Consider the following 24,624-nt stretch of genomic DNA (forward strand, 5'->3'; position numbering starts at 1 on the left):
TGATACCCATCAAATCCCATCTGTTGAAACCCTTAAATCCGGAACCCTATGGTAGTCACTTCTCAACCTAAAGCAGGGTTCTCTGCTGTAAATCTCTCATCCCATTTGACAGCATGAAGGGAAGCAGGAAGACTTTCAAAACCATCTTGGTGGCTGGCAGTCACCCTGGTGAAGGAACCTCTAATAGTACTGTGCTAAGAGGAAAGGAATGCAGACGGAACAGGAGGTGGGGCGAGTACTTCATCCATGCAGGATCCTGATTCCATGAAATATCTTTTGTGTGTGTCCCACCACACTTGTTGGATACAGAATGGTGGGTTCTTTCTAAGTAAGAAAACGTCGCTGCAGGAGCAGCCGGTGAAACCTGCATGGAGAGTATTAGTGAAGCCATCTCTAGTCCGGAAGAGAAATTACCCTCAGTAAATGGGTCTCTTGTAACAGAGGAATATCAGGTTTATAATGTTCTGTTGCCTTCGACATCACCCCTCTCTTTATATGGTCAATCAGACCACTACATTTCATCCGACAACCACTTGTGGAGGATGGGCAGTGGCAGTTACCTGGTGCTTGATCTATGGAGAACTCTGGAAAGTATGGCCACAGAAGCGAAGCCGTAACGGATCAACAATCCCAGAACGTCAATGCACTGTCATCTGGTGTTTAAGTAACAGTAAGCAAATACGATAAACCAAATCCTCCCTCCTTGCTACACTTCTACTTTGAAGCATCTGACATTGGACTTTTAGGTGTGATTAGGAAACCCTGCAACTAATAGCAAAGAGTGGAGGTGACAGACTTACACCCATGTAAAATTCCCAAAACTTCCCTACAGAACCCATCAAAGACTCTTAAAATAATTGAATAAAAGTAAATGAATCGGCCTTGCACCTGTATAGATAGGGGTGATTACCTAGTAAAATCAGGGAAGAGAGAAGCAGGCAACTGGCAACAAAGAAGGAACAAATAAATGCAGCAATTTTACAGCACTGGGCCATTGCCTCCACTGCGTCCAGCTCCCCATCAGGGAATATACATATGGCTTTGAAAACAAAGTTCAGAGTCCTCCAGACCCCGCTAACTGGTCTTGGATGCGAACAGCTGATCTCAGCTTCTCAGGCAAGCTTAATCTGAGTGCTGAGCCTGAGAGAGGCCAGGGGCGTAGTGCACCTCGGCTCATGATTCTAAGAGACCATTGATTGCCAAGGTTGGTGCCCATCATATGAGTCCTCAGCTACGTTTTGATAATCCACTCCTTCTTGCTCACCTTCTCTGAGCTCTGGGTTTCAGTCCAAACAAAGACCTTTGCTGGGCTGCATCAGGAGCTGTTCTTAGTCTTGGTCTAAAATCTTTTCTCTCGTCCACCAATCCAGACTGGACTGGAAAGTTTGTTGAACAGAACAACAAATACTAAAGGTTTATTGCTCAGGGTTTGCGCTGAACCTCATAAAATGATTTAAATTGTTCTAGGAACTTCTCAGGAGTCTCTTCTAGAGTTGACAAGGCCCATGCTGGCTTCATATGCCATCCATGAAAGGGAGAGAGGCAGTCCAAGGCCCAATCTCTGTCCCAACTCTGAGTCCCAGAGTCTATGTCACATGATACAGGTTTCTTCATGCAGGGTCCATTTTTAAATGGTGGGAACCTGGAGCCCTATTTTTGCTCCCACTCCAGTGATGCCCTTCTGACCGGTTCATCCCATGCAGCTTGCCACCACTCAGTTCCCAAGGGGGAGAGGATGAGCAGTCAAGAAAGACCTTCACATTGCAACCCCAAGGAATCGGGGTTCTTCAGTTACCTTGCTCCTCCTCAATGTAAAATTCATGTTTGGTCAGGACTTAACCTTAAATCAGATGTAAAGCAATTTTGTTGAGAAGAGCCAGTCTTTCATCTCGATTGCAAGATCGTAGTCGTTTGTGGTGGTTACTCTCTCGAGCAGCTGAATTCTGATCTGAATAATGGCTTTGACTTACATATTTCTTTCATGTCTGGGAGCTATCACCCTTTCATGACTTGGTGTGGTGGTAAGGGGGTCAAGCACTGCCCCCCTCAGTACTTTCACTGCTGCTTACCAACTTCTTTTTGGGAAAGCCACCTGTCCTTCTACTGAAGGCTTGCCTGTTCCAGAGAGTTTGTGTTTCACTGCCATTGAAGTCCACAGGCCTCTCGTGGCTCACTTTCAGGCTTCAGACCATGGCCCATAGGGGTAGATGAGCGGCATGGCCATGTCCAGGACCTATGTGTGTAGCCCTTAAGGGCCAATTGGGAATAAAAGCCTCTATTTGCAACAGCTGATTGTCTTATCAGCACAAGAATGGATGGATTTCAGAGTGGTGGGTGCGAGCACACACAGCTTGGAACTGCCATTTCGGCTGCTTTGGCAATGCCACCTGTTCTAAGCATATCTAATGCAAAGAGACATCATTACTAAAACAAATATTACGTTCATTATAATGTTTTAATTGTGAATCTGCAAATGATTTGTAAATAGACTTCACTGCAACAATATTGGAGGTTTTACATTTTCACTGTTGGACTTTACCTGGGGTGTTCCCAATCTTTCAATCAGAGGAACAAGATGGAGTGGAGCATATTTTGATTCTAGTCGTTTCATTTTAGCATCAAGCCTTTCACCTTCTGAAATGACAATCAAAACAAAATGGGATGTAAACCTGAATGAACAAAATTGGATGTAAACCTGAATGACATTAGCACACAAAAATATAGATAAATACACATACATGTATGTGAATATTCAACTCTTTACATTATAAGCTGCACTCCAATGTCGGTCTTAGATGCAATTTGTGCTGGTTTTCTGAACACCCTTAATTTGGAAATTTCCACTCTGTTGTAATTATTACAAGTATTAGGAGTCTACTGAAACGACCACTGATAAAAAAAAACAGGATACAAGCAAAGGAAATTGTACAAGTTCACTGCTGTTAAAATGAGTGTTTCACAAACTAGGTTTGCAGCATCCTGCCAAGCTCCTGGAACAAAATATTCCTTGAATGCATCACTTGATAGAATACTGATCGCCCTAAACTCATTTTAGAAATTTTTCTCCACAACACAGTTGAGAAATACAAAAGTAATCTGGTTGCCTAGGCATTCAACTTGGACGAATACATTATGAATATAAAAACGTCAAGATTTAAATCTGACTCTCAGCGTACAAGCAGAAAAAGTCACCAACTGAGGCGAAATATCAGCACATGCTCTGACTCATTACAAAAATTTTAAAGTCTCTGAAGGATTCATGTTACTAATAGGTGTTAAAAATAGTTCTACTTACTCAGGTGTCTCTAAATCACCTTTGGCAGAACAATGAACAGATATATTAGCATTTTATAATACTGATTCGAAGCGTATAGATCCCTATACAAAACCTCTCATGGGCATGTTTCTCTTCTAACTGCTAGGCTGCGTTTTCAACAACATTTTCCCAAAAAGCGTACTAATCTGACCCTCATAGTCTCCCTAGAGTACCTTGAGCCCTTAAAGTATAAGATAGCTCAGTGCTCAATCCTTTATAAAAAAAAGCATAGATCAAATCTCTATAGGGTCGTACGTATTGGGATTAAGGTACCATACTTAGACTAGGATGTTATAGGTTTGAAGCTAGTGAAGCTCAAAAATGGCTCCTAATCTGTAAATGGTCGTGCAGTGTGTGATAATAGATTTATTCGAGTGAGCTGTTAGGGGAAGCAACACCACACTGCTTGTTATTGTATGGTATTTGGGTGGTTTGTGTTGGCCCTGCTACAGCCTAAGGTCAGCTCTCCTCAGGTCAACACGCATTTTGTAAAGAAATGATGCATAATCCACTGGGAAAATCTGCCAACAATGATCGCCTCGTGTCAGTGCATCTGAAGTGACATGAGTGAATGAAGAAGGGAGGAGTATTTGGAGACATTTCACTTGAAGCACTTGTTCACTCCAGAGTAAACACAATTGGGCCCATTGTGTGGGAACCAGACAAGCACTGAAAAATCCCACTATTTTGAATATAGTAATTATGAAGGTGGTGCATTTGGGACACAAAAATACCATATTAAGATACTTTTCTAAGAAAGATCTATGTTTGGTAGACACCGTTCATGCACATTGCACAAATGTCTCACCACAACACGAACGTAGGTTTTAAGAATATAGTATCGTGTTTCAAAATATCATTCCCTCACCGTTATAATGTTGGGTATTTTATCCTGGCTTGAGAACAACTGTTCTTTACAAATAGTAACAAGGTGAAAAGGACACATGACCTACACAATGGTATTTAGCAGGTACTGTTTCTTTAAACACACAAAAGGCGCATGCTCATGAAAGCTGTATAATAGGTCACAAAAACCAGAATCAAAAACAGATAAAGTACTTGCCAAAATGGTCTTTGCAGCAAGGGCTGTTTTGAGAATTATCATAAATTAGTGGTTAACTAGAAAGAACCAGAACGTAGTTTACAGAACGCACCATCTGTAAGACACCTTTTCAAAGCAAATATATTCTGATTTCCTACAGCTTGGCACATTCAAGATCTGTTTCATATTGTTCTTCTGTTCACTCCGTTTTGCAACACTTTAAAGAGTGGGAGCAAACATAGCAAATAGTTTGTATGACGACCAAAATAAAATGTTAGAAACACGCAACAGCCACTGTATTATGGGCTTGGAAGTGAGATTGTACCTGGGGATCTACATTTCCTTTATATCTAACACCCAGTGTAGTGCAAAACATTCTCAAGGAATTAACAAGAATGAATACAGAAAACCAACGTTCTCTTCATTTGTATCGATCATTACGACACAAACAGCAAGAAATACTTGCATGAGTCAAAACCCACGTACCAGTTTGGTTGCCAGGGATGTTGTGCCTAAATGTAACAGTTAAAATCATCTGTTTTTCTTGTGCACGCTGTAAGGTTCCATTGATTAAGCTGATTCATAGATAAAATAATACAATACCACAAACATTTGCTCTGATGTTCCCCAACTTGACTCTTGATATATCACTAATATGTTTCTTGATTGCAAGGTCCCAAACTTGACTCTTTACAGACAAGTTACTTACCTTCGGTAACACCTTCTCTGGTAGAGACAACATATAGTTGCAGATACTTTACTTTAGAATTTCCCCAGGCGTCAGTCAGGATCCGGACATTTTTCTTGAGCAGCACCCCTGAGCACTGTTAGGTGGCGTTGATTGGCTCTGCGTCCTTTGTTGGCGTAGTCCACGCCAAATAAGACATCATGGGTCCTACTTAAGCGCTACCCCAGCACACTGATATCAGTTTCTATTCATGATTTTCCACACCAGAGCGCAGAGCCATAAAGAACACTCAGCACTCGTTTGTCAAAATTAGGGCCCTGAAAATGGAGTCCCTGTCCCTAGAAATCTGTTCACAGAGTGGTGGGTCAGTAAGGAACCTGTCACTAGATTTTGTCTCTACCAGATAAGCCGTTACCAAAGGTAAGTAACATGTCCATCTGATAGAGACATCTAGATTCCTTACCTTAGAATAGATAGCCAAGCAATACCATCCCTGAAGGTGGGTCTGCGAACTAAGATCACACCAGAAAGTCCTGCAGAACCGAATGGGCAAAGCGACCATCCCTACAGACCTGACTTTCCAGGCAGTAGTGTTTGGGAAATGTGTACAGAGATGCCCATGGTGCCTGCCGCCTGACAGATGTACAGGACTGGAACTCTGCGTGCTATCGCAGTGGTTGCAGCTTTAGCTCTGGTAGAATGAGCACGTAAACCCTCAGGGGGTTGCTTCTTTGCTAGAGCATAGCACATTTTTTGTTAAACTTTCTTTGTTAAAGTTTTAGAGGTACAGATACAAATATCATTTAAAAGCTTCATGAATTATCATTTCCAGTAGTAAGCTACAAATCAGGTCATCATCAACAGTACATATATTGTCTGTAGGTACCACCTTACTGGTTCATGAAAACATAACAGCAACAAAATATAACCAAACTTGGCTAGCATAACAAGTGAGACATTGGAATTATGGATAGTGGAGTCTTACTGCTTCATTTCAAGAGGGCTGGCAGTAATATAACGCTCCCCCTCCTGGGGAAGGTGCCCCTTTATACATGGAATAGATGCAATGCTCTAAGACGCGGGCAGCAGGACACCAGTGGAAGACCCCTTGATAGGAACTACACCAGGGGGCTCCATAAATATTCAAAACCTCTTTTCGAGTCTGTCAATTTGTCCACCAACACCAACCGCTCCATGAAGAGGAACTGCCACAGTCTAGTATGCCACAGTGCTATGGGTGGGGTTTCTGGTTTCTTCCAATATGATGCCAAAGTCATCTTGGCAGCAGCCAGAGCCAGCCACATATTGGAGCAGTCCCCCATTGTTTGGTGCTTCAGGGCCAGGTCCTGCACACCTAAAAGGACGTGTGCTGGAGTGTGGGGGATAGGTTAGCCCAAAATCTCCTTGATTTGTGACAAGATTTCTTCCCAGTAGGGTCAGATAGTTGGGCAGTCCCACCATATATGCCGAAAGTCCCCCAGAGGCCACAGCCTCTCCAACACCCATCGGACGTATGAGGGGAAAAACATTTTGGGGGTCATTACAACCCTGGTAGTCCAAGACCGCTAGGGCTGTTCTGACGGAAGCGCCGCCAACAGGTTGGCGGTGTTTCCCAAGGTATCACGACCATGGCAGAAGCGCTGCGGTCGCACCGCCGGGACCGGCGGTTTACCGCCACGTTAGTCCTGGCGGATTTAATCCGCCAGGGCAGCGCTGCTAGCAGCGCTGCCCAGGGGATTACGAGTCCCCCTACCGCCAGCCTTTTCCTGGCGATCTGAACCGCCAGGAAAAGGCTGGCGGCACGGGGAGTTGCGGGGCCCCTTGACAGGGCGGATTTAATCCGCCAGGGCAGCGCTGCCCAGGGGATTACAAGTCCCCCTACCGCCAGCCTTTTCCTGGCGATCTGAACCGCCAGGAAAAGGCTGGCGGCACGGGGAGTTGCGGGGCCCCTTGACAGGGCCCCTGTGCAACTTTTCACCGTCTGCATAGCAGACAGTGAAAAGTGTGACGGGTGCAACTGCACCCGCTGCACGGCCGCAACACCGCCGGCTCCATTTGGAGCCGGCTCCTGTGTTGCGGCCGAGATCCCCACTGGGCTGGCGGGCGGAAACCAGGTTTCCGCCCGCCCGCCCAGCAGGGATCTCATAATGGCCGCGGTGGGAGCGCGGCCGCATTGGCGGGCAGCTTCAGCCGCCCACCAAGGTCGTAATGAGGGCCTTTATGTTTTTCTGCGTACGGGTATCAGTTGTAGAGTAATTTATAATGTGCTTCTCTTACCCCCAAGGAGTGGTTGTATTTAGTGATATCTTGGAAAAGAACATTTCACTGCCTCTCCTCCATTGTGGAGTCCAGGACCTGTTCCCAAAATGTGATGTAGTGGGGAGTGTAGACGCGATGTGCAGACATCAGTAATTTATACAGAGTGGAGATACTTCCCCTCACCACCTCAACCAGTCGTACAAATTGTTTGATCAGGAGCAGTTCCCTGGTGGCCGCCAATGGTATATGAGCGTGTGTTACCTAATGCTTTAATTGTGATTGATGAAAGTGTTCCGACGGGGGCAACTGAAAGTCTCTGCAGCAATTCTCAAACGTTAGAATGTTGTCCCGGTGGTATAGTTCTGAGATCCGCAGACACCCTCCCTCCTGCCACTTGTCAAATGGTCCTGGTGTCAAGGCCGAGGGGAAGGCCACATTATAGTGAATGGGGTATATGGGGAGGGGAAGGCCCTCACTCCATAGGTCTTCGTGACTGTGTCCCACACTTTGAGTGTAGTGGCTGTGGGCATGCTCAGGTTGGCATTCCTCGGCTGGTCATTACTAGGTTTCCAGAGTATATCCCATATGGACCGCCCTGCCACAGCACGGTCCATATGGAGCCATAGTTTGTCCGATGCCCTAAGGGACCATTCGGCGATGATGTGAAGTTGTGTCACTTTATAGTAGAGTTGAAAGTCCGGAAGAGCCAAACCCCCTGCTTCCGTTGGTCTTGTGAGTAGTTTATTCAATAGTTTGACCCTGCCTCCCTGCCATATGAACCTAGTAATCATTGTACGCGCTTGCGTAAAGAAGTCTTTGGGGACAACGATAGGTAAGCCCTGGAATAGACATAATATCCGGGGAAGCAACGTCATCTTCATGACGTTAATACGTCCCAACCAGGTGAGGAAGAGGCGAGACCATTGCTTAAAGTCTGTCCGCAAGCTTCTGAGGAGGGGGGAGTGATTGCTTTAAATAAATCGGTGACTTTAGGGGTAATTTTAATGCCTAAGTAGGTGATTTCTTTCTTGGCCCATAGGAAGGGTGCTTTGGCGGCTATCTCACCCATCTCGGTTGTGGGTATCGTCACATTGAGCATATATGATTTCTACATATTGACCTTGAATCCCGCTACTCGTTCATATACCGCAAGTTCGTCTTGGATTGCAGGCAGAGTTGTTCGGGTGTCAGTGACAAAGAGGAGAATATCATCCTCAAACAGAGATTTTGTGCTGGTCATGAACAAATTGAATAACCTGAATTTTTGGTTGCGCCCGGATTCTGCCCGCCAAGGGCTCCACACAGAGCAAATCGCAAGGGGGAGAGGGGGCAGTCCTGCCTCGTTCCCCTTGTCAGGTCAAAAAATGCTGAAGCCATCCCATTCACCATAACTTACGAGCGAGGGCAAGTATAGTTGCTCATTATCAAATCTATAAATTGGTCACTCAATCCAAATTGCCGTAAGGTAGCCACCAATAAAGACCACTCTACTCGGTCAAAAGACTTTTCGGCATCTAGTGCCAACAACATAGCAGGTATCTTTTTCTTAGTTGCCTTTTCCATCAAGTGGACTACTCGTCGTAGGTTATAGTGCGTTTGGCGACCTTTAATAAATCCCGACTGATCGAGATGTATCAAAATCGGGCATGACATCTTCTAATGTTTTCACCAGAATTTTACAGTACTGTTTCGCATCAAGATTTAGGAGGGCAATAGGCCGGTCACGATTGGGGGTCCTTTCCAATTTTAGGAATAAGTGTGATTAGAGCTTTGTTCACGGTGGGGGACACGGCATTTCCTGTCCTGACCTGGTTGAATAGCTCAGTGAGATATGGTGTCAACTCCGCACCAAATGTTCTGTAGAATTGGGCGTTAAACCCATCTGGACCTGGTGACTTGGTTAGAGGTAGGGAGTCAATGGCTGCCTGTACCCCCTCCCTTGTAAAAGGAGCTATTAAGGTATCATTAGTTACTTGGGGTATCTGTGGGAGGCTCGAGTGTTGTACGTGGGCATGTTGAGCAGGGGTTTCTGGTTGCTTTGACGTATAGAGTCGGTGTAGAAGTCCCGAAAGACTCAGGCTTTTTCCTCCTCTGCATGATGTTCACCGGACTCGTCCCATATTTCGTCAATATATTCTCTTGCCTGTTTGGTGCGTAATTGTCATGCTAGCATCGGGCCTATTTTGTTCCCCTTTTTATAGGAGGTTTTCTTGAGGCGCAGCAATCAGATTTCTGCTCTATTTGTGTATATGGATTGCAGTTTACCTTTTAATGAGGTCACCTTTTTCTGTGAGAGTCAAGTAGGGGAAAGTTTGTGAGCCTGCTCCTCTACGGTCCATTCGTTATCCAAGTCTTGTCGTTCCTTCGCCTTTAGTTGGTGCAGAGAGGAAGCTAAAGAGATGCATTTCCCCCCGTATGACTGCTTTGAATGCATCCTAGGTTGTGAGGTTTGAAGTGTTGGTGGGGTTATTATGCTGAAAGTATTCCCTGATTGCTTTCCATAGTTCGTCTAGAAATATTTGGTCTGAGGTTAGAATATTAGGGAAATACCATCTACTGACTCTAGAACGTGTTGTGGGCCAATCAATTCCAATCCCCAGCGGGGCATGGTCAGAGAGGATGACTGTGCGTATTGTCGCTGATCTGAGCGATTGTCGTAGGGGTTGGCTTACGAATACATAATCGATCCTCGAATATGATCTATGCGAGTGGGAGAAAAAGATGTAGTCTTTTACTGTGGGGTGGAGCATTTACCACGCTTCAAAAAGACCCAGCCTGTTGAAGGCCGCCTTAACGGACCTGGCAAAGATGCTTGTTTGGGCTCTTTGGGGGTAAGTTGTGTCCTGGAAGCTGTCCCAAATCAAATTGAAATCACCTAGCAGGAGGATATCTCCTTCAGCGTAGCCCTTCAACATGGATAGGAAGGTGTAGGAAAGTGCCAATGTTCGCATGGTTACCACCCACCACACTTTTTGTCTAATGTTGATGCCAACTTTGATTGAAAGTGAGCTGGGACCCTACTAACCAGGCCCCTACACCAGTGTTCTTTCCCTAAAACTGTACCTTTGTTTCCACAATTGACACAGCCCTGGCACACAGTTAAATCACTTGTAAAAGGTACCCATGGTACCAAGGGCCTTGTGGCCAGGGAAGGTTTCTAAGGGCTGCAGCATGTATTATGCCACTCTAGGGTACCCCTCACTCAGCACATGCACACTGCCTTGCAGCTTGTGTGTGCTTTTGGGGAAGAGAAAGACAAAGTCGACATGGCACCCCTCTCAGGGTGTCATGCCCACAAACCACTGCCTGTGGCGTAGGTAAGTCACCCCTCTAGCAGGCCTTACACCCCTAGGGTAGGGTGCACTATACCACAGGTGAGGGCATAGCTGCATGAGCAATATGCCCCTACAGTGTCAAGTCTATTCTTTGACATTGTAAGTGCAGTGTAGCAATATTGAGTATATGGTCTGGGAGATTGTCACTACGAACTCCACAGCTCCATAATGGCTTCACTGAAAACTGGGAAGTTTGGTATCAAGCTTCTCAGCACAATAAACCCACACTGATGCCAGTGTGGGATTTATTGAAAAATGCACACAGAGGGCATCTTAGAGATGCCCCCTTTATGTTAGCCTAACTGCTGGTGTAGGACTGACCGGTCTGTGCCAACCTGCCGCTTTCAGTCGAGTTTCTGACCACATTGGGTAAGTGCCTTTGTGCACTCAATGGTCAGAAACAAAGCCTGTCCTGGGTGAAGGTGCTTCAGACGTCCCTCTGCAGGAACTGTTACACCTGGTGGTGAGCCTCAAAGGCTCAAGCCTTGGGTTACAGTGCCCCAGGGTACTCCAGCTAGTGGAGATGCCTGGCCCCGGACAAAGCCCCACTTTTGGTGGCAAGCCTGGCGGGAAAATTAGAAAAAACAAGGAAGAGTGACCACCCCAGCCAGCACCACCTCTAAGGTGTCCAGAGCTGAGGTGACCCCCCCATGCAGAATCCTCTATCTTGGTTTGAAGGACAGGGACCAATAGCGATAGGAATGTGCCCCCTCCCCAAAGGGAGTAGGCCCAAGGAGGCTGTAGCTACCCTTAGGGACAGTAGCCAGTGGCTACTGCCCTCTGACTCCTAAAACGTCCCCAAATTTAGGATTTAAGGGCCTTCCGGAACCCAGCTCATCAGATTCCTGGCAACCTATAAGAAGGACTGCTAAGCTGAAACCCCCAGCAGAGAAGAAGGAAAATTACATCTACTTTGGCCCCAGCCCTACCGGCCTGTCTCCCGCTTCAGAGAACCTGCAAAATGACCAGCGACGCGTCCAGCGGGCCCAGCAACCTCTGCAAACTCCAGAGGACTGCCCTGCACCAAAAAGGACCAAGAACTCCCAAGGATAGTGGCTCTGTCTAAAGAAACCTACAACTAAAGACTCCCACCTCACTCATGATGCGCAAGTCCTGACCCTTGTGCACCCGACGCCCACAGCCCGTGTCCAGGTGGTCCACCCAGCAAAAAAGGGTCCCCAGGCGATTGTGAGAGCCCACCCTGGGTTGACCCCTCCACTTCGACACCGGAAGAGGGAATCCCGAGGACCCCCCTGAACGCTAGCTCTAGATGAAGATAACAGATGCCTGACGAACCACTGCACCTGCAGTCCCCAGGCCTTGGAGAAAACGACGCCCGGTGCAGCATCGACCAGAAGGCGGCCCTCCTTCCTGCCTAGTCGGTGGTTTGCCCGAGAAGTCCCCCAGGACCTCGTCTGCAGTCTCAGAGTGAACCCTGAAGGCCCCTTCATAGAGTTGAATTGAAAACCAGACGCCCTGTTTGAACCCTGCACCCGGTCGCCCGAGTGCCGCTGAGAGTGCATGTTTGGTGCCTACTTGGGGCCCCTCCAGTGCTCTCTTGAACCTCCCTGGTCTGCCCTCCGAAACCACTGGTACTAACCTGCTGGCTGACCGAATTCCGAGTACCCTCTGTCTCAATAGCAGCCCATGTAAATTTGGTTCCTCTTGGACCTCTGCACCCGACTGGCCCCGTGTTGCTGGTGGTGGGTGTTTGCGGTTAACTTGAACCCCCAGCGACAGACTACCTAAACCCCGGAGATAAGAACTGTAAGTCATCTACTTACCTGCAAAACTGTACTAGCTTTTCTTCCCCCAGGAACTGTTGAGAAAAGCAGTGTCCACTTTTAAAATAGCTTTTTTCCATTTTAAATAGAACTGTATACATTGTTGATTCTATTCAAAGTCCTGATCATATATATATGCAAAGTACCTTTTATTTTATGTACTTACTTGCTAACTGAATCTTGGTTCTAGAAATAAATTAACAAAACATATTTTTCTATATAAAATCATATTGGTCTGGAGTTAAGTCATTGAGTGTGTGTTTCTTCTATTGATTGTGTGTTTACAACAAATGCTTAACACTACCCTCTGATAAGCCTAACTGCTTGACCACACTACCACAAATAGAGCATTAGTATCTATTTTAACCTCTGGGGAATCCCTAGACTCTGTGCACACTATATCTCATTTTGATATAGAATATACAGAGCCAGCTTCCTACATTGGTGGATCAGTAGTGGGGTCTACGACTTTGCATTTGCTGGATTACTCAGCCAATACCTGATCACAGGACGAAGGGCCAGATGTACGAAAGGATTTTACCCATTCTGTGTCTATGGGAAAAAGCTTTTGTACATATGGCCCTAAATTCCAAAATTGCCTTTAGAAAACTGATTTTTGAATTTGACTATTTTTTCCACATTTTTAAAAGTCCTGATAGGGCCTTGGTTACCTACCCTTAGCATCTAAGTTTAAAAGTTATTTCTAAGTTAGGATTTAGGGCCAGATGTATCAAAGCTTTTTGCATTCACAAACGGTGCGAATGCCCGTTTGCGAATGCAAGAAGCCAATTCAGAATGTATCAAATGCATTCTGAATGCAATTTTAAGGAATCGCTAAAATAGCGATTCCTTAAAATTGCGACCCTGTTTAGAGAGTCGCAAATTGCTACTCTCTAAATAAGAAATCGCAAATAAGGAATCCTTATTTGCAATTTCTAAAGCACATGTAACAAGCAATTCCTTAATGCGAATTGGGCATTAAGGAATCGCTATTTACCACTAATTTGAACTTGGTGGTAACCATGTGCAAATTTTAAAAATGCATTTAAAATGCATTTTTATAATTTACATGTAAAGCACACATGCCCTTTTGGCATGTGTGCACCTTACATGTTGTAAAAAAATATTTTGGGGTGCAGCAGAGGGGGCCTAAGGCCCCCAGCACTTTGCATTTCCAAAAATTGCAAATTCCAGTTAGGAATTCGCAATTTTGGAAAGCAAAGAATTTGCAAATATGGGCCTACAGGCACATAGGTGCGAATGGGGGCCGGTATTGCAATTTGCGATTCGGTAATAGCATTTGCGATTTTTAAGAAATCGCTATTACAGAATGTGATACATTGCATTTTGCGAATCAGAAATAGCAATTTCTTAAAAATCGCTATTTCAGATTCGCAAAAGGCCTTTTTCATACATCTGGTCCCTAGTTATTAGAGATAGTTTTTAGTTTCTAAAAAGTAATCCCAACTTGTATTAACATAATAAGCAGCTCAGAGGATATGGTGGTGGAACGCAACCTCATCCCTTACCTCCATCTAGGGATGACAGAGTTAAGGTCCCTTTGTAAGCTGAAAAAGATTACTGTTTCCAACCCTACCAAGTTCAAGCTCCAGGAGCTCTTGGCAGAGTACACCAGGGAACACCCTGCTGAGGAGGAAAAACTACACTCAGACAGGAGGATGTTAGAGATGAGAAGGATGAACTCTCCCCTCCTCACCTAACTAGGGAGGCCAGGGTCCCTAGAACCCTTTCTCCATGGATACAAATCACTGGATCTGGATCTTCCACAGGGGAGTCCACTTGGAAAATTGAGGGCAGCCTCAATGAAGAGGGCATTCTTTTAGCAAGGATGGCCAAAGGGTAAGCTTTAGAGCAACAACTCCTAGCGAAAGGGAGAGAGCAGAAATGGGCTTAGCACCAATTAATGATGGCAGCAACATAAATAGTCTTGGAGAGAATACGAAGAAGGTGATGATATCAAGAAATGGTTCACAGCTTTTGAGAGGGCTTGTGCAACCAGAAAGTTAAACAGACATCACTGGGGAGCTCTCCTTTGGGTACTGTTCACTGGTAAGTGTAGGGATAGACTCCTCACACTCTCTGGTAAAGATGCAAAATCCTATGACCTCATGAAGAATACCCTGATTGAGGGCTTGAGATTCTCCACTGAGAATTAGGCTCGGGGGGGGGGGGGGTCACAAAACCTGGGTAGATTTTGTTGACTACTCAGTGAAAAACTAGATGGTTGGATAACTGGCAGTGGAGTGCATGACTAGAATGGGCTTTATAATTTGTTTATGAAGGGAGACCTGTTAAGTAACTGCTTCAATGATAAGTTGAATCAAAATCTGGTAGACCTAGGTCCAATTTCTCCCCAAGAATTGGGAAAGAAGGCAGACCATTGGGTCAAGACTGGGGTGACCAAGACTTCCACAGGGGGTGACCAAAAGAAAGGGGTCACAAAGCCTCCCCAAGGGAAGAGTAGTAAGACACCTAAGGACAAAAGCAAAGAGTCTTCAAGGGCCCCAAAACCTGCTCAGGAGGGTGGGCCCGAGCCTCTTCACAGTCCACAAATGGGTACAAGGGTAAAAACTTTGATCCCAAGAAGGCCTGGTGTCACAACTGTACACTGTATGGACACCAAACTGGAGACATGGCCTGTCCTAAGAAAGGTCCCACTAGCTCTACTCCAGTTAGTACTGGAATAGCCAGTCTCCAGGTGGGATCAACAGTGCGTCCAGAGCAAATCAGAGTTCTCACTGAAGCTACTTTAGTCTCTGAGGGTGAGGTGGATATAGCCACACAAGCTGCCTGGCTGACTAACATGCAAAAAATACAGGCAGCCACTCTTAATCAATGTGGCAAAGGTAGAAGCCCTAAGGAATACAGGTGCCAGTGTCACCATGGTGACAGAGAAACTGGTTTCCCCAGGACAGTATTTGGCAGGACAGACTTATTCAGTTACCAATGCTGACAATGTGACTAAAGTCCATCCCATGGCTATGGTGACTTTAGAATGGGGAGAGGTTACTAGCCTGAAACAGGTAGTGGTCTCTTCTGCAATCCTAGTGGAATGTTTGCTAGGGAATGATCTGGAATCCTCAGCATGTGCTGATGTAGAGCTCAAAACCCATGCAGCCATGCTGGGAATCCCTGAACTGATGTGTGTGAAAACCAGAGCACAGAGCAGAGCACAGGTTGAAAAAAAACAAGTGTTGGAGCCTGGAATAATGTCCCAACCTTCCAAGAGAAAAGGTAGGATGACTGGGAGACCAGCCTCTGAACAGCAAAAGAAGCAAGACCTCTCTTCTCAGCAAGATGTCTTATCCCCTGAGGGAACTGAGTCCATGGGGGTGGAACCTTATCAGGTAGAGCTCTTGGACCGAACTGTGCCAGGGACAAAACACTGTGCCAGGGACAAAACACTTGTCCCACTCTTCAAGGCCTGAGACAGCAAGTTGCAGAACAGGAGAAAGGAGATGACTGTGGCTCCCACAGGGTCTATTGGGAGGATGGACTCCTTAACACTGAGGCCAGTGGTCCCAAGCTTAGTGCCACTAGGAGAGTGGCAGTGCCTCAGGAGTTGAGAGCTTATCCTCACATTGGCCCATGACATCCCTCTAGCTGGGCATTTGGGATAAACCAAAACATGAAGCAGACTTGTGAACCATTTTTTATTGGCCCAACATGTCCCAGAAAGTAAGGGAGTTTTGTAGCTCCTGTGTCACCAGTCAAGCCAGTTGTAAGACAGATGGCCATCACAAGTCCCCCCTCATTCCACTTCCAGTGGTGGGGGTACCCTTTGAGAGGGTTGGTGTGGACATGGTGGGTCCACTTGAACCACCCACAGCCTCAGAGAATCAATACATACTGGTAGTAGTGGATCATGCTACCAGATACCCTGAAGCAATTCCCCTTAGGTCCACTACTGCCCCTGCAGTAGCCAATGCCCTAATTGGTATTTTTTACCAGAGAGGGTTTCCATAAGGAGGTGGTTTCTGACAGAGGTACACACTTCATGTCAGCTTTCCTAAAAAACATGTGGAATGAGTGTGGAGTGACATATAAATTCACCATACCAGATCATCCACAAACCAATGGACTTGTTGAGAGATTCAACAAGACATTGAAGGAGCCCAAATCATGGGGCTCACTGAAAAACTCAAAAGGAGATAGGATGTCCTCCTGTCATGCTTGCTTTTCGCCTACAGAGAGGTGCCTCAGAAGGGAGTAGGGTTTTCCCCTTTTGAACTTCTGTTTGGCCATCCTGTAAGGGGACCACTGGCACTTGTTAAGGAAGGCTGGGAGAGACCTCTCCATGAGCCTAAACAAGATGTGGTGGACTATCTGGTTGGCCTCTGCTCCAGGATGGCTGAGTACATGGAAAAGGCATCCAAAAACCTTGAGGCTAGCCAACAACTTCAGAAGTTGTGGTATGACCAAAAGGCTGCAATGGTTGAATTCCAGCCAGGACAGAAAGCCTGGGTTCTGGAGCCTGTGGCTCACAGGGCACTTCAGGACAGATGGAGTGGCCCTTACCCAGTCCTAGAGAAAAAGAGTTAGGTCACTTACTTAGTGGACCTGGGCACTAGCAGGACTCCCAAGAGGGTGATCCATGTTAACCGCCTGAAACTCTACAATGATAGGGCAGACATAACCAGGTTGATAAGCCTAACTGCTTGACCACACTACCACAAATAGAACATTAGTATTATCTATTTCAGCCTCTGTCAAGCCTCTGGGTAATCCCTGGAACTATGCACACTATATCTAATTTTTATATAGTATATACAGGGCCAGCTTTCTAAAAGGACCATCTCCAGATGGGTCATACTCTGCATTAAAATGTGCTATGCTGGCCAACCAACATAGTCGACCGGGCATGATCTGCGTAGGCTTCGCTCTAATTCCTTGCAGAGACTCCATGTGAGGTGTCATGATGCGAGCCAGACACCTGAAGTGCACCTAGGAAGGTGAAGGGAGTGCAGGGACCCCAGCGCCGGAGCACAAAGAAACAACATGGCGGCGGGCGCAAAACAATAAGCCGTCCCCCACCGTCTTCGGAGTGACCCCATGCACTGGTCAAGGTATGACACAGGGGAAAGTTGTACGGATCCTCAGGCCTGCTTGGGCCCCGATCCAGGAGCAGGACGCCTAGAGGATAGGACCAGGGAAGCTGTCGACTGAGAATGACCGGGGCAGGCCTAGAGCCAGACGCAGATGCAGTAAGCGGGCGTAGAACTGTGACCAACAATGCACCAAGTGAGTGCTGAGGGGGAAGGAAGGTGAGCAACCCGATTCGACTGAATAACAGTGCAGCCTAGAACTTAGCGGCGACCCCAGGAGAGAGGATAGAGTCCTGCTTACCAGACTGCCTGACCCTAACATGGCGCCCACCAACTGACGCACACGGTGAAGCTAGAGGAGACTCGAGTGCCTGACCGAAGCACGGCACAACCCCTCACAACAGACAAGCTCTAAAGGCCATGCAGCAGTGATAGAGCGGCAAGGAGCGCAACTGAGATGAGAACCCTGCTAATACCGAAGTCTGACAAGTGATTGTAGTGCATGACGACCCGGGCCCACCAGGCGTGACACACGGAGGCAAATAGGAGAGAACAGCCTGGCACCGCGGGGACAACTGCCCCTACCAAATGTGACGGCGAGGGTGGGGTGCTGAGTTGGAAGCAGCATTTATGTCAAGAAGAAAGCTGCAATCCAGAAGGGTCCCTAACTACTTTGGACCTGCCGTGCACAGGTCGAACGGACACATGCAGTCACAGGCAGGAAACATGGCACTAACCAAAGAAGACTTCCTGACATCGTTCTACGACTTTAAATCGGAACTTTGTGAAGAACTAACAGCAGATGTCAATACCACACTTGAATCAGTCAAACTGGAAATGAATACCAGTCTGACTTCTCTACAGTCCGAAGTGGACTTAGTGGGGATCCTTACACTGGACCTTGAGGCGAAGGTCCAAGAGATGGAACAACAAATAGCTCCTTTAGAAAACGGTCTCACCTCACTGAAGACACAATTGCATCTAAATCTCCTCAAGTGCAAAGATTTGGAAAACTGCTCACGTAGAGACAACATCCGAGAGAGGGGACTGGAAGAAAGCAACGAAGGCCAAGATCTCAAAGCATTTGTGGTGGGCCTCTTCTCTACTATTCTAGGCAACTAATACCCAGACGTCCAGCTGGAGCAAGTGCATAGGGTGGGGGCCCACACCGCTAGTGAAGGTAGGAGACCCAGAGACATGCTTGTGAAGGTGAGCTCCTTTAAGGTGAAGGAACTGATCCTCCAGAAGGCGAGAAAACGAGACACCATCTCCTTCCAGGAGCAGAATGAGCACTGTATCAACATGTGGCACCAGCAACGTTAGCCCGTAGGCTGCACTTTCGAGCAGTCACAGAAGCCAGGAGAGCTAAAAATATTAGGTACAGATGGACATACCCCTTTGATCTCAAGAACAAACACCACCACTTTACGGACATCGAGGAAGCTGTGACCGTTCTGCGCCTACAGGGGAGGAGCACTAAAGAAACAGAGGGACATTTGGATGTACCAAAAAGGAGGGGGGAGACAGCCACCTCCACAGACTCTTGGAAGGAACAGAGAAAGGGGAAAAGGAGCCACAGGAACAAAGGCCCACAGCCAGCGTGATAAGTAGGAACGGACGACATGAGACTTGCCCAGCCCAGCAACTGACCACTTGAGAGCAGCAAATCTACTCTGACACGAGGTGTGAAACATAGGAAACATATTCTGAAAGAGGCCTGGGAGACTTCCTGGCCTTTAGTAAATGTCAGGCTTTGCAAACCACAAGACATTAATAGGACAACAGATGACACTCATAATGTTTCAATAGCCAGTCTCTGTGAGGAACTAGGGTGGATGGGTACTCACTCCCCACCACGACGACCATAAGATGGTTAGACATGAAGCAACAACATGTCTACGCGTTAACAGTTATTATGGTGTTCTTATGCTCTTTTCAAATTTTTTGTTCAAAGCTGGAATGAGCAGGCATAGATGGAACTCTGTGACCCTGGGCTGAGAAGGGAAGAGGTGAGCCATCAAGTACCCACTAAGAGGGGCAATGCTCACTTTAGCGCAAGCTGTTAGAAAAGCAAGATGCTTGAATTCCTGTCGTGGAATGTTTAGGGACTGAACTCCCCCAACAAAAGGTCACAACTTTGGAAATACTTTGGGGACCATCATTTTGATATAATAGCCTTACAGTTAACCCATCTCAGAAGGTGGGGAGGGATACTGGCTGAACCACAAACACTAGCCACATGTCTGCACGGCCTCAGCAACCAATAAACAGTGTGGGGGAGCCTTGATGTTCCACAATTCCACTCACTTCCAGTTGCGTGGCAGGAAACAGGACAAAGATGGCAGATATTTAGTAACAAAGGGTAGTATCAGAGGGAGAGTATATACAATAGCCATTCTGTACACACCCAACAGTGGACAAACTCAATTAATTGTAGCCTTCCCCAAAAGGCTTGACAGAGGCAATAATGGATAATACTAACGCTCTATTTGTGGTAGTGTGATTGAGCAGTTAGGCTTTTCAGAGGGTAGTGTTAAGCATTTGTTGTACACACACAAGCAAAAGAAGAAACACACACTCAATGACTTAACTCCAGACCAATAGGTTTTTATATAGAAAAATATATTTTTGTTACTTTATTACTAGAACCACAAGACTCAGTTGAAAAGTAAATACTGTTGCATGTAAGTGCTTAGCATAGACATCAATGTAACTTTGTTTTACTTTAGTCAAGTAAACAGTTTTTAAGAAAACAAAGAATATCTATTTTAAAAGTGGACACTGTGCATTTTCAGAACAGTTCCTGGGGGAAGAAAATAAAGTACAGTTTTAGAGGTAAGTGCATGACTTACAGTTCCAGTGTCCAGTTCCAGTGTCTGGGTTATAGGTAGTCAACCGCTGGGGATTCAAGTAAACCCCAAACACCCACCACCAGCAACACGGGGCCGGTCGGGTGCAGAAGTCAAAGTTGAGCAATTTTAACGTGGACTCCTATGGTGACAGGGGGTGCTCGGAATTCGGTCAGCCAGAAGGTATGTACCCGCGGCTCGGAAGGCAGACCAGGGGGAATTAGAGGAGCACTGGAGGGGCCCCAAGTAGGCACCAATCCAACACCCTCAGCGGCACTGGTGCCGGGTGCAAACCGGGCGTTGGGTTTCCAATGACACTCTATGAGGGGACCCCAGGGGTCACTCCAGCACTGCAGATGAGGTCCGGGGGTGTCTCTCGGGCAGACCACTGTTCGCACAGGGAAGAGGGCCGCCTGCTGATCGTCGCTGCACTGGGTGTCGATTTCTCCAAGGCCTGGGGGCTGCGGGTGCAGTGGGACCTTTGACCGTCCTCGGGATTCCCTCTGCAGGTGTCGTTGTTTCAGAGGGGAGGAAGGGGGGGGGGGAGAAGAAGAGGTCAACCCAGGGTGAGCACTTGGTCGCCGTTGCCTGGGGATCCTTTCTGGTCGGTTGGGCCACTTGGACTCGGGCCATGGGCGTCGGGTGCAGAGTGGTTAGCACTAACGCTTCTGGAGAGAGGTAGGAGTCCTTTAGAAGAGGTTTATTTTCTTCTTTGGACAGAGCTGCTGTTCACATTCACAGGAGTTCTTGATCCTCTGTGATGCAGGCAGTCCTCTGGGTGGTTTTCAGAGGTCACTGGACCTGCAGGACGCGTCGCCTTTCTTCTGCAGGTTCTTTGAAGCACGAGACAGGCCGGTAGTGCTGGGGCCAAATCAGTTGTCTCCTTTCCTTCTCTGCTGGGGTTTCAGTTAAGCTGTCCTTCTTCTTGTGAGGTTGTCAGGAATCTGACTAGCTTTGTTCAGGAAGCCCTTAAATACAAGATTTAGGGACGTTTTTAGGGGTCAGAGGGCAGTAGCCTATGGCTACTGTCCCTGAGGGTGGCTACGCCCTCCTTGTGCTCACTCCCTTTGGGGATGGTAGCACATTCCTGTCCTCCAAACCAAGATGGAGGATTCTGCAAGGAAGGGGTCACTTCAGCTCTGGACACCTTAGGGGTTGTCCTTGCTGAGGTCGTGACTTCTTCTTCTTCCTAATTATCCCTCTAAACTTGCCACCAAAAGTGGGGGCTCTGTCCGGCGGCTGGGCATCTCCACTAACTGGAGTGCCCCGGGGCATTGTAACACAAAGCCTGAGCCTTTGAGGCTCACAGCTAGGTGTTACAGTTCCTGTAAGGGGGAGGCGTGAAGCCAGTGCAGGCTTTGTTTCTGGCCTCAGAGAGCACAAAGGCTCTCACCCAAGGGGGTCAGAAACTTGTCGCTCAGTGGCAGGCTGGCACAGACAAGTCAGTCCTGCACTGAAGGACTGGGTAAAATACAGGGGACATCTCTAGGATGCCCTCTGTGTGCATTTTCTAATAAATCCAACACTGGCATCAGTGTGGGTTTATTATTCTGAGAAGTTTGATACCAAACTTCCCAATATTTAGTGTAGCCATTATTGAACTGTGGAGTTCGTATTGACAAACTCCCAGACCATATACTTAATATAGCCACATTGTACTTACAATGTCTAAGAATAGACTTAGACACTGTAGGGGCATATTGCTCATGCAGCCATGCCCTCACCTGTGGTATAGTGCACCCTGCCTTAGGGCTGTAAGGCCTGCTAGACGGGTGACTTACCTATGCCACAGGCAGTGTGAGGTTGGCATAGCACTCTGAGTGGAGTGCCATGTCGACTTAGTCATTTTCTCCCCACCAGCACACACAAGCTGAGAGGCAGTGTGTATGTGTTGAGTGAGGGGTCCCTAGGGTGGCATAAGACATGCTGCAGCCCTTAAGAGACCTTCCCTGGCATCAGGGCCCTTGATACCAGGGGTACCAGTTACAAGGGACCTACCTGAGTGCCAGGGTTGTGCCAATTGTAGAGACAAAAGTACAGGTTAGGGAAAGAACACTGGTGCTAGGGCCTGGTTAGCAGGGTCCCAGCACACTTTCAAATCATAACTTAGCTTCAGCAAAGGCAAAAAGTCAGGGGGTAACGATGCCAAGGATGCATTTCCTTACACACTACCTTCCCCAAACAGATCTGACAGTAGTGACAGATGTGTCACTCCTGGAATGGGGCGGCCATCTGAGAGAGGCAGAGATCAGAGTAATCTGGTCTCCAGCAGAGTCCGGGCTCCACATCAACCTGTTGGAGTTCCAGGCGATCAGACTAGCATTTAAAGCATTTCTTCCCTCTCTCAAAGGGAAGGTAGTGCAGGTGTTCACAGACAACACCACTGTCATGTGGTACTGCAACAAGCAGGGCGGGGTATTGTTGTGGACCCTTTGTCTGGTGTGGTTTTGGCCCCCTCAGGTGGAGATGCCCCCTGAAAACATACCCGACTTCCAGTGTAGCCTGACCAGTTCCTGCCAGCCTGCCACACACCAGACATGTTGCTGGCCACATGGGGAGAGTGCCTTTGTGAACTCTGTGGCCAGGAACAAAGCCTGTACTGGGTGGAGGTGCTTCTCACCTCCCCCTGCAGGAACTGTAACACCTGGCGGTGAGCCTCAAAGGCTCATTACAGTGCCCCAGGGCATCCCAGCTAGTGGAGATGCCCGCCCCTCCGGCCACTGCCCCCACTTTTGGCGGCAAGGCAGGAGGAGATAATGAGAAAAACAAGGAGGAGTCACCCACCAGTCAGGACAGCCCCTAAGGTGTCCTGAGCTGAGGTGACCCCTGCCGTCTTGAGTTTGGAGGATTCCCCCAATAGGATTAGGGATGTGCCCCCCTCCCCACAGGGAGGAGGCAAAAAGAGGGTGTAGCCACCCTCAAGGACAGTAGCCATTGGCTACTGCCCTCCCAGACCTAAACACACCCCTAAATTCAGTATTTAGGGGCTCCCCAGAACCTAGGAAACTAGATTCCTGCAACCTTAACAAGAAGAAGGACCTGAAGCCCTGCAGAGAAGACGGAGACGACAACTTCTTTGGCCCCAGCCCTACCGGCCTGTCTCCCAACTTCGAAGAAAACTGGCATCCTTTTAAGTTTAAATACAATGCATCATCATTATAATGAGGGGAAAACAAAATGGCCTCCTTGTTAAATATTATCAGTGTCTTAAGGGACACTGGGTGTCTCTTAAATTGGGTCTGAAACACAGCCAAAAGGAGTGTCAATTCTCTGCTGGTACCGGTGTTCAGGCATAGGTCTTGGGTTGTTATCTGGTTGTATAACCATTGGTTATTCTTGTGATTTCATAGAACAAAATAGGTCTGGAGCAGGGGAAGATGTCAGTTGGGGGTCAGAGAATGTTGTTGGATCATGGATTGGCACCAGCCGACTCCGTATGGGAGGAACCAGCATGGGCATTGTTCCTGGAGTAAAAGTCAGTACCAGAGTCAATAAAGACCTGGTAGTGGGTCCTGGGGGAGTAGATGGCATCAGGGGCGGATTACTAGGGCAAGTTCAAATATAGATCAAGACTGCTCTGTGGGGCCGGAAAGTCCACCTGAGGGGGCCAAAACCACACCAGAAATCAGCAGCATGGCCTCTCTTGAGTTCTTTATTTGCTGTGGGGTTGATGACAAGGAATTCAAGTGTGCTGGGACCAACTGAGGGATCGATTTAGATTTAGAAGACATCGGAGAACTGCAATTTTTTTTTTATGTCCTCAAGCCTTTTCACTATACTTCGATTAGAAGGATGGTGTTGTCCCACTTGCCCATTTTATGCTTAAGTCTAGACTTAACAGGAAGCTTCAAGCAGGAAGTGCCCTTGTGACGTAGACCATGGTTGTACCACTGAATTGAAGGCGGACATATGTTTAAACCACAACCTCTTATGTTGGGCAATATAGTTCTGCTTCCCTGTCTCGAATAGCCAAGTGCATGAGGGCACACTTTTTACACAACTTACAGATTTACAGCCAGAGCCCAAACACCACAGACACAGTTCAGGTCTGCAACTGATGACAGCTTCCTGCAGTCTTGGCACAACTTGAATCCTGTTGTTTTCTGTGGGGACATTATTCTCTAGTACCCTGAGAAAGTTTTTGGGAGGAGTTGAAAGAGCTCCAGATTCACCTTGAAGGGTGCAGAAAGAAAGGTACTGACATCACTGCGCGGGATGGTGATTATATACAGCTCTGCTCTGTCACTTCTGGGCAGGTATGGAATCAAGGCAGAGTTACACATCA

General features: G+C 47.2%; 1 protein-coding gene across 2 annotated transcripts in view; it reads right to left on the bottom strand.

The window, feature by feature from the left end:
* The window catches only part of CYFIP1 (cytoplasmic FMR1 interacting protein 1), a 546,797-nt gene that overhangs the window by 21,070 nt on the left and 501,103 nt on the right, over positions 1-24,624 (bottom strand). For both annotated transcript variants that reach the window (XM_069204288.1, XM_069204289.1), the window contains exon 28: positions 2,540-2,634. In XM_069204288.1, the coding sequence (XP_069060389.1) occupies positions 2,540-2,634 (95 nt within the window). The remainder of the gene's footprint in view (positions 1-2,539; positions 2,635-24,624) is intronic.

The sequence above is a fragment of the Pleurodeles waltl genome, chromosome 8, assembly GCF_031143425.1.
Source record: "Pleurodeles waltl isolate 20211129_DDA chromosome 8, aPleWal1.hap1.20221129, whole genome shotgun sequence".
Lineage (NCBI taxonomy): Eukaryota > Metazoa > Chordata > Amphibia > Caudata > Salamandridae > Pleurodeles > Pleurodeles waltl.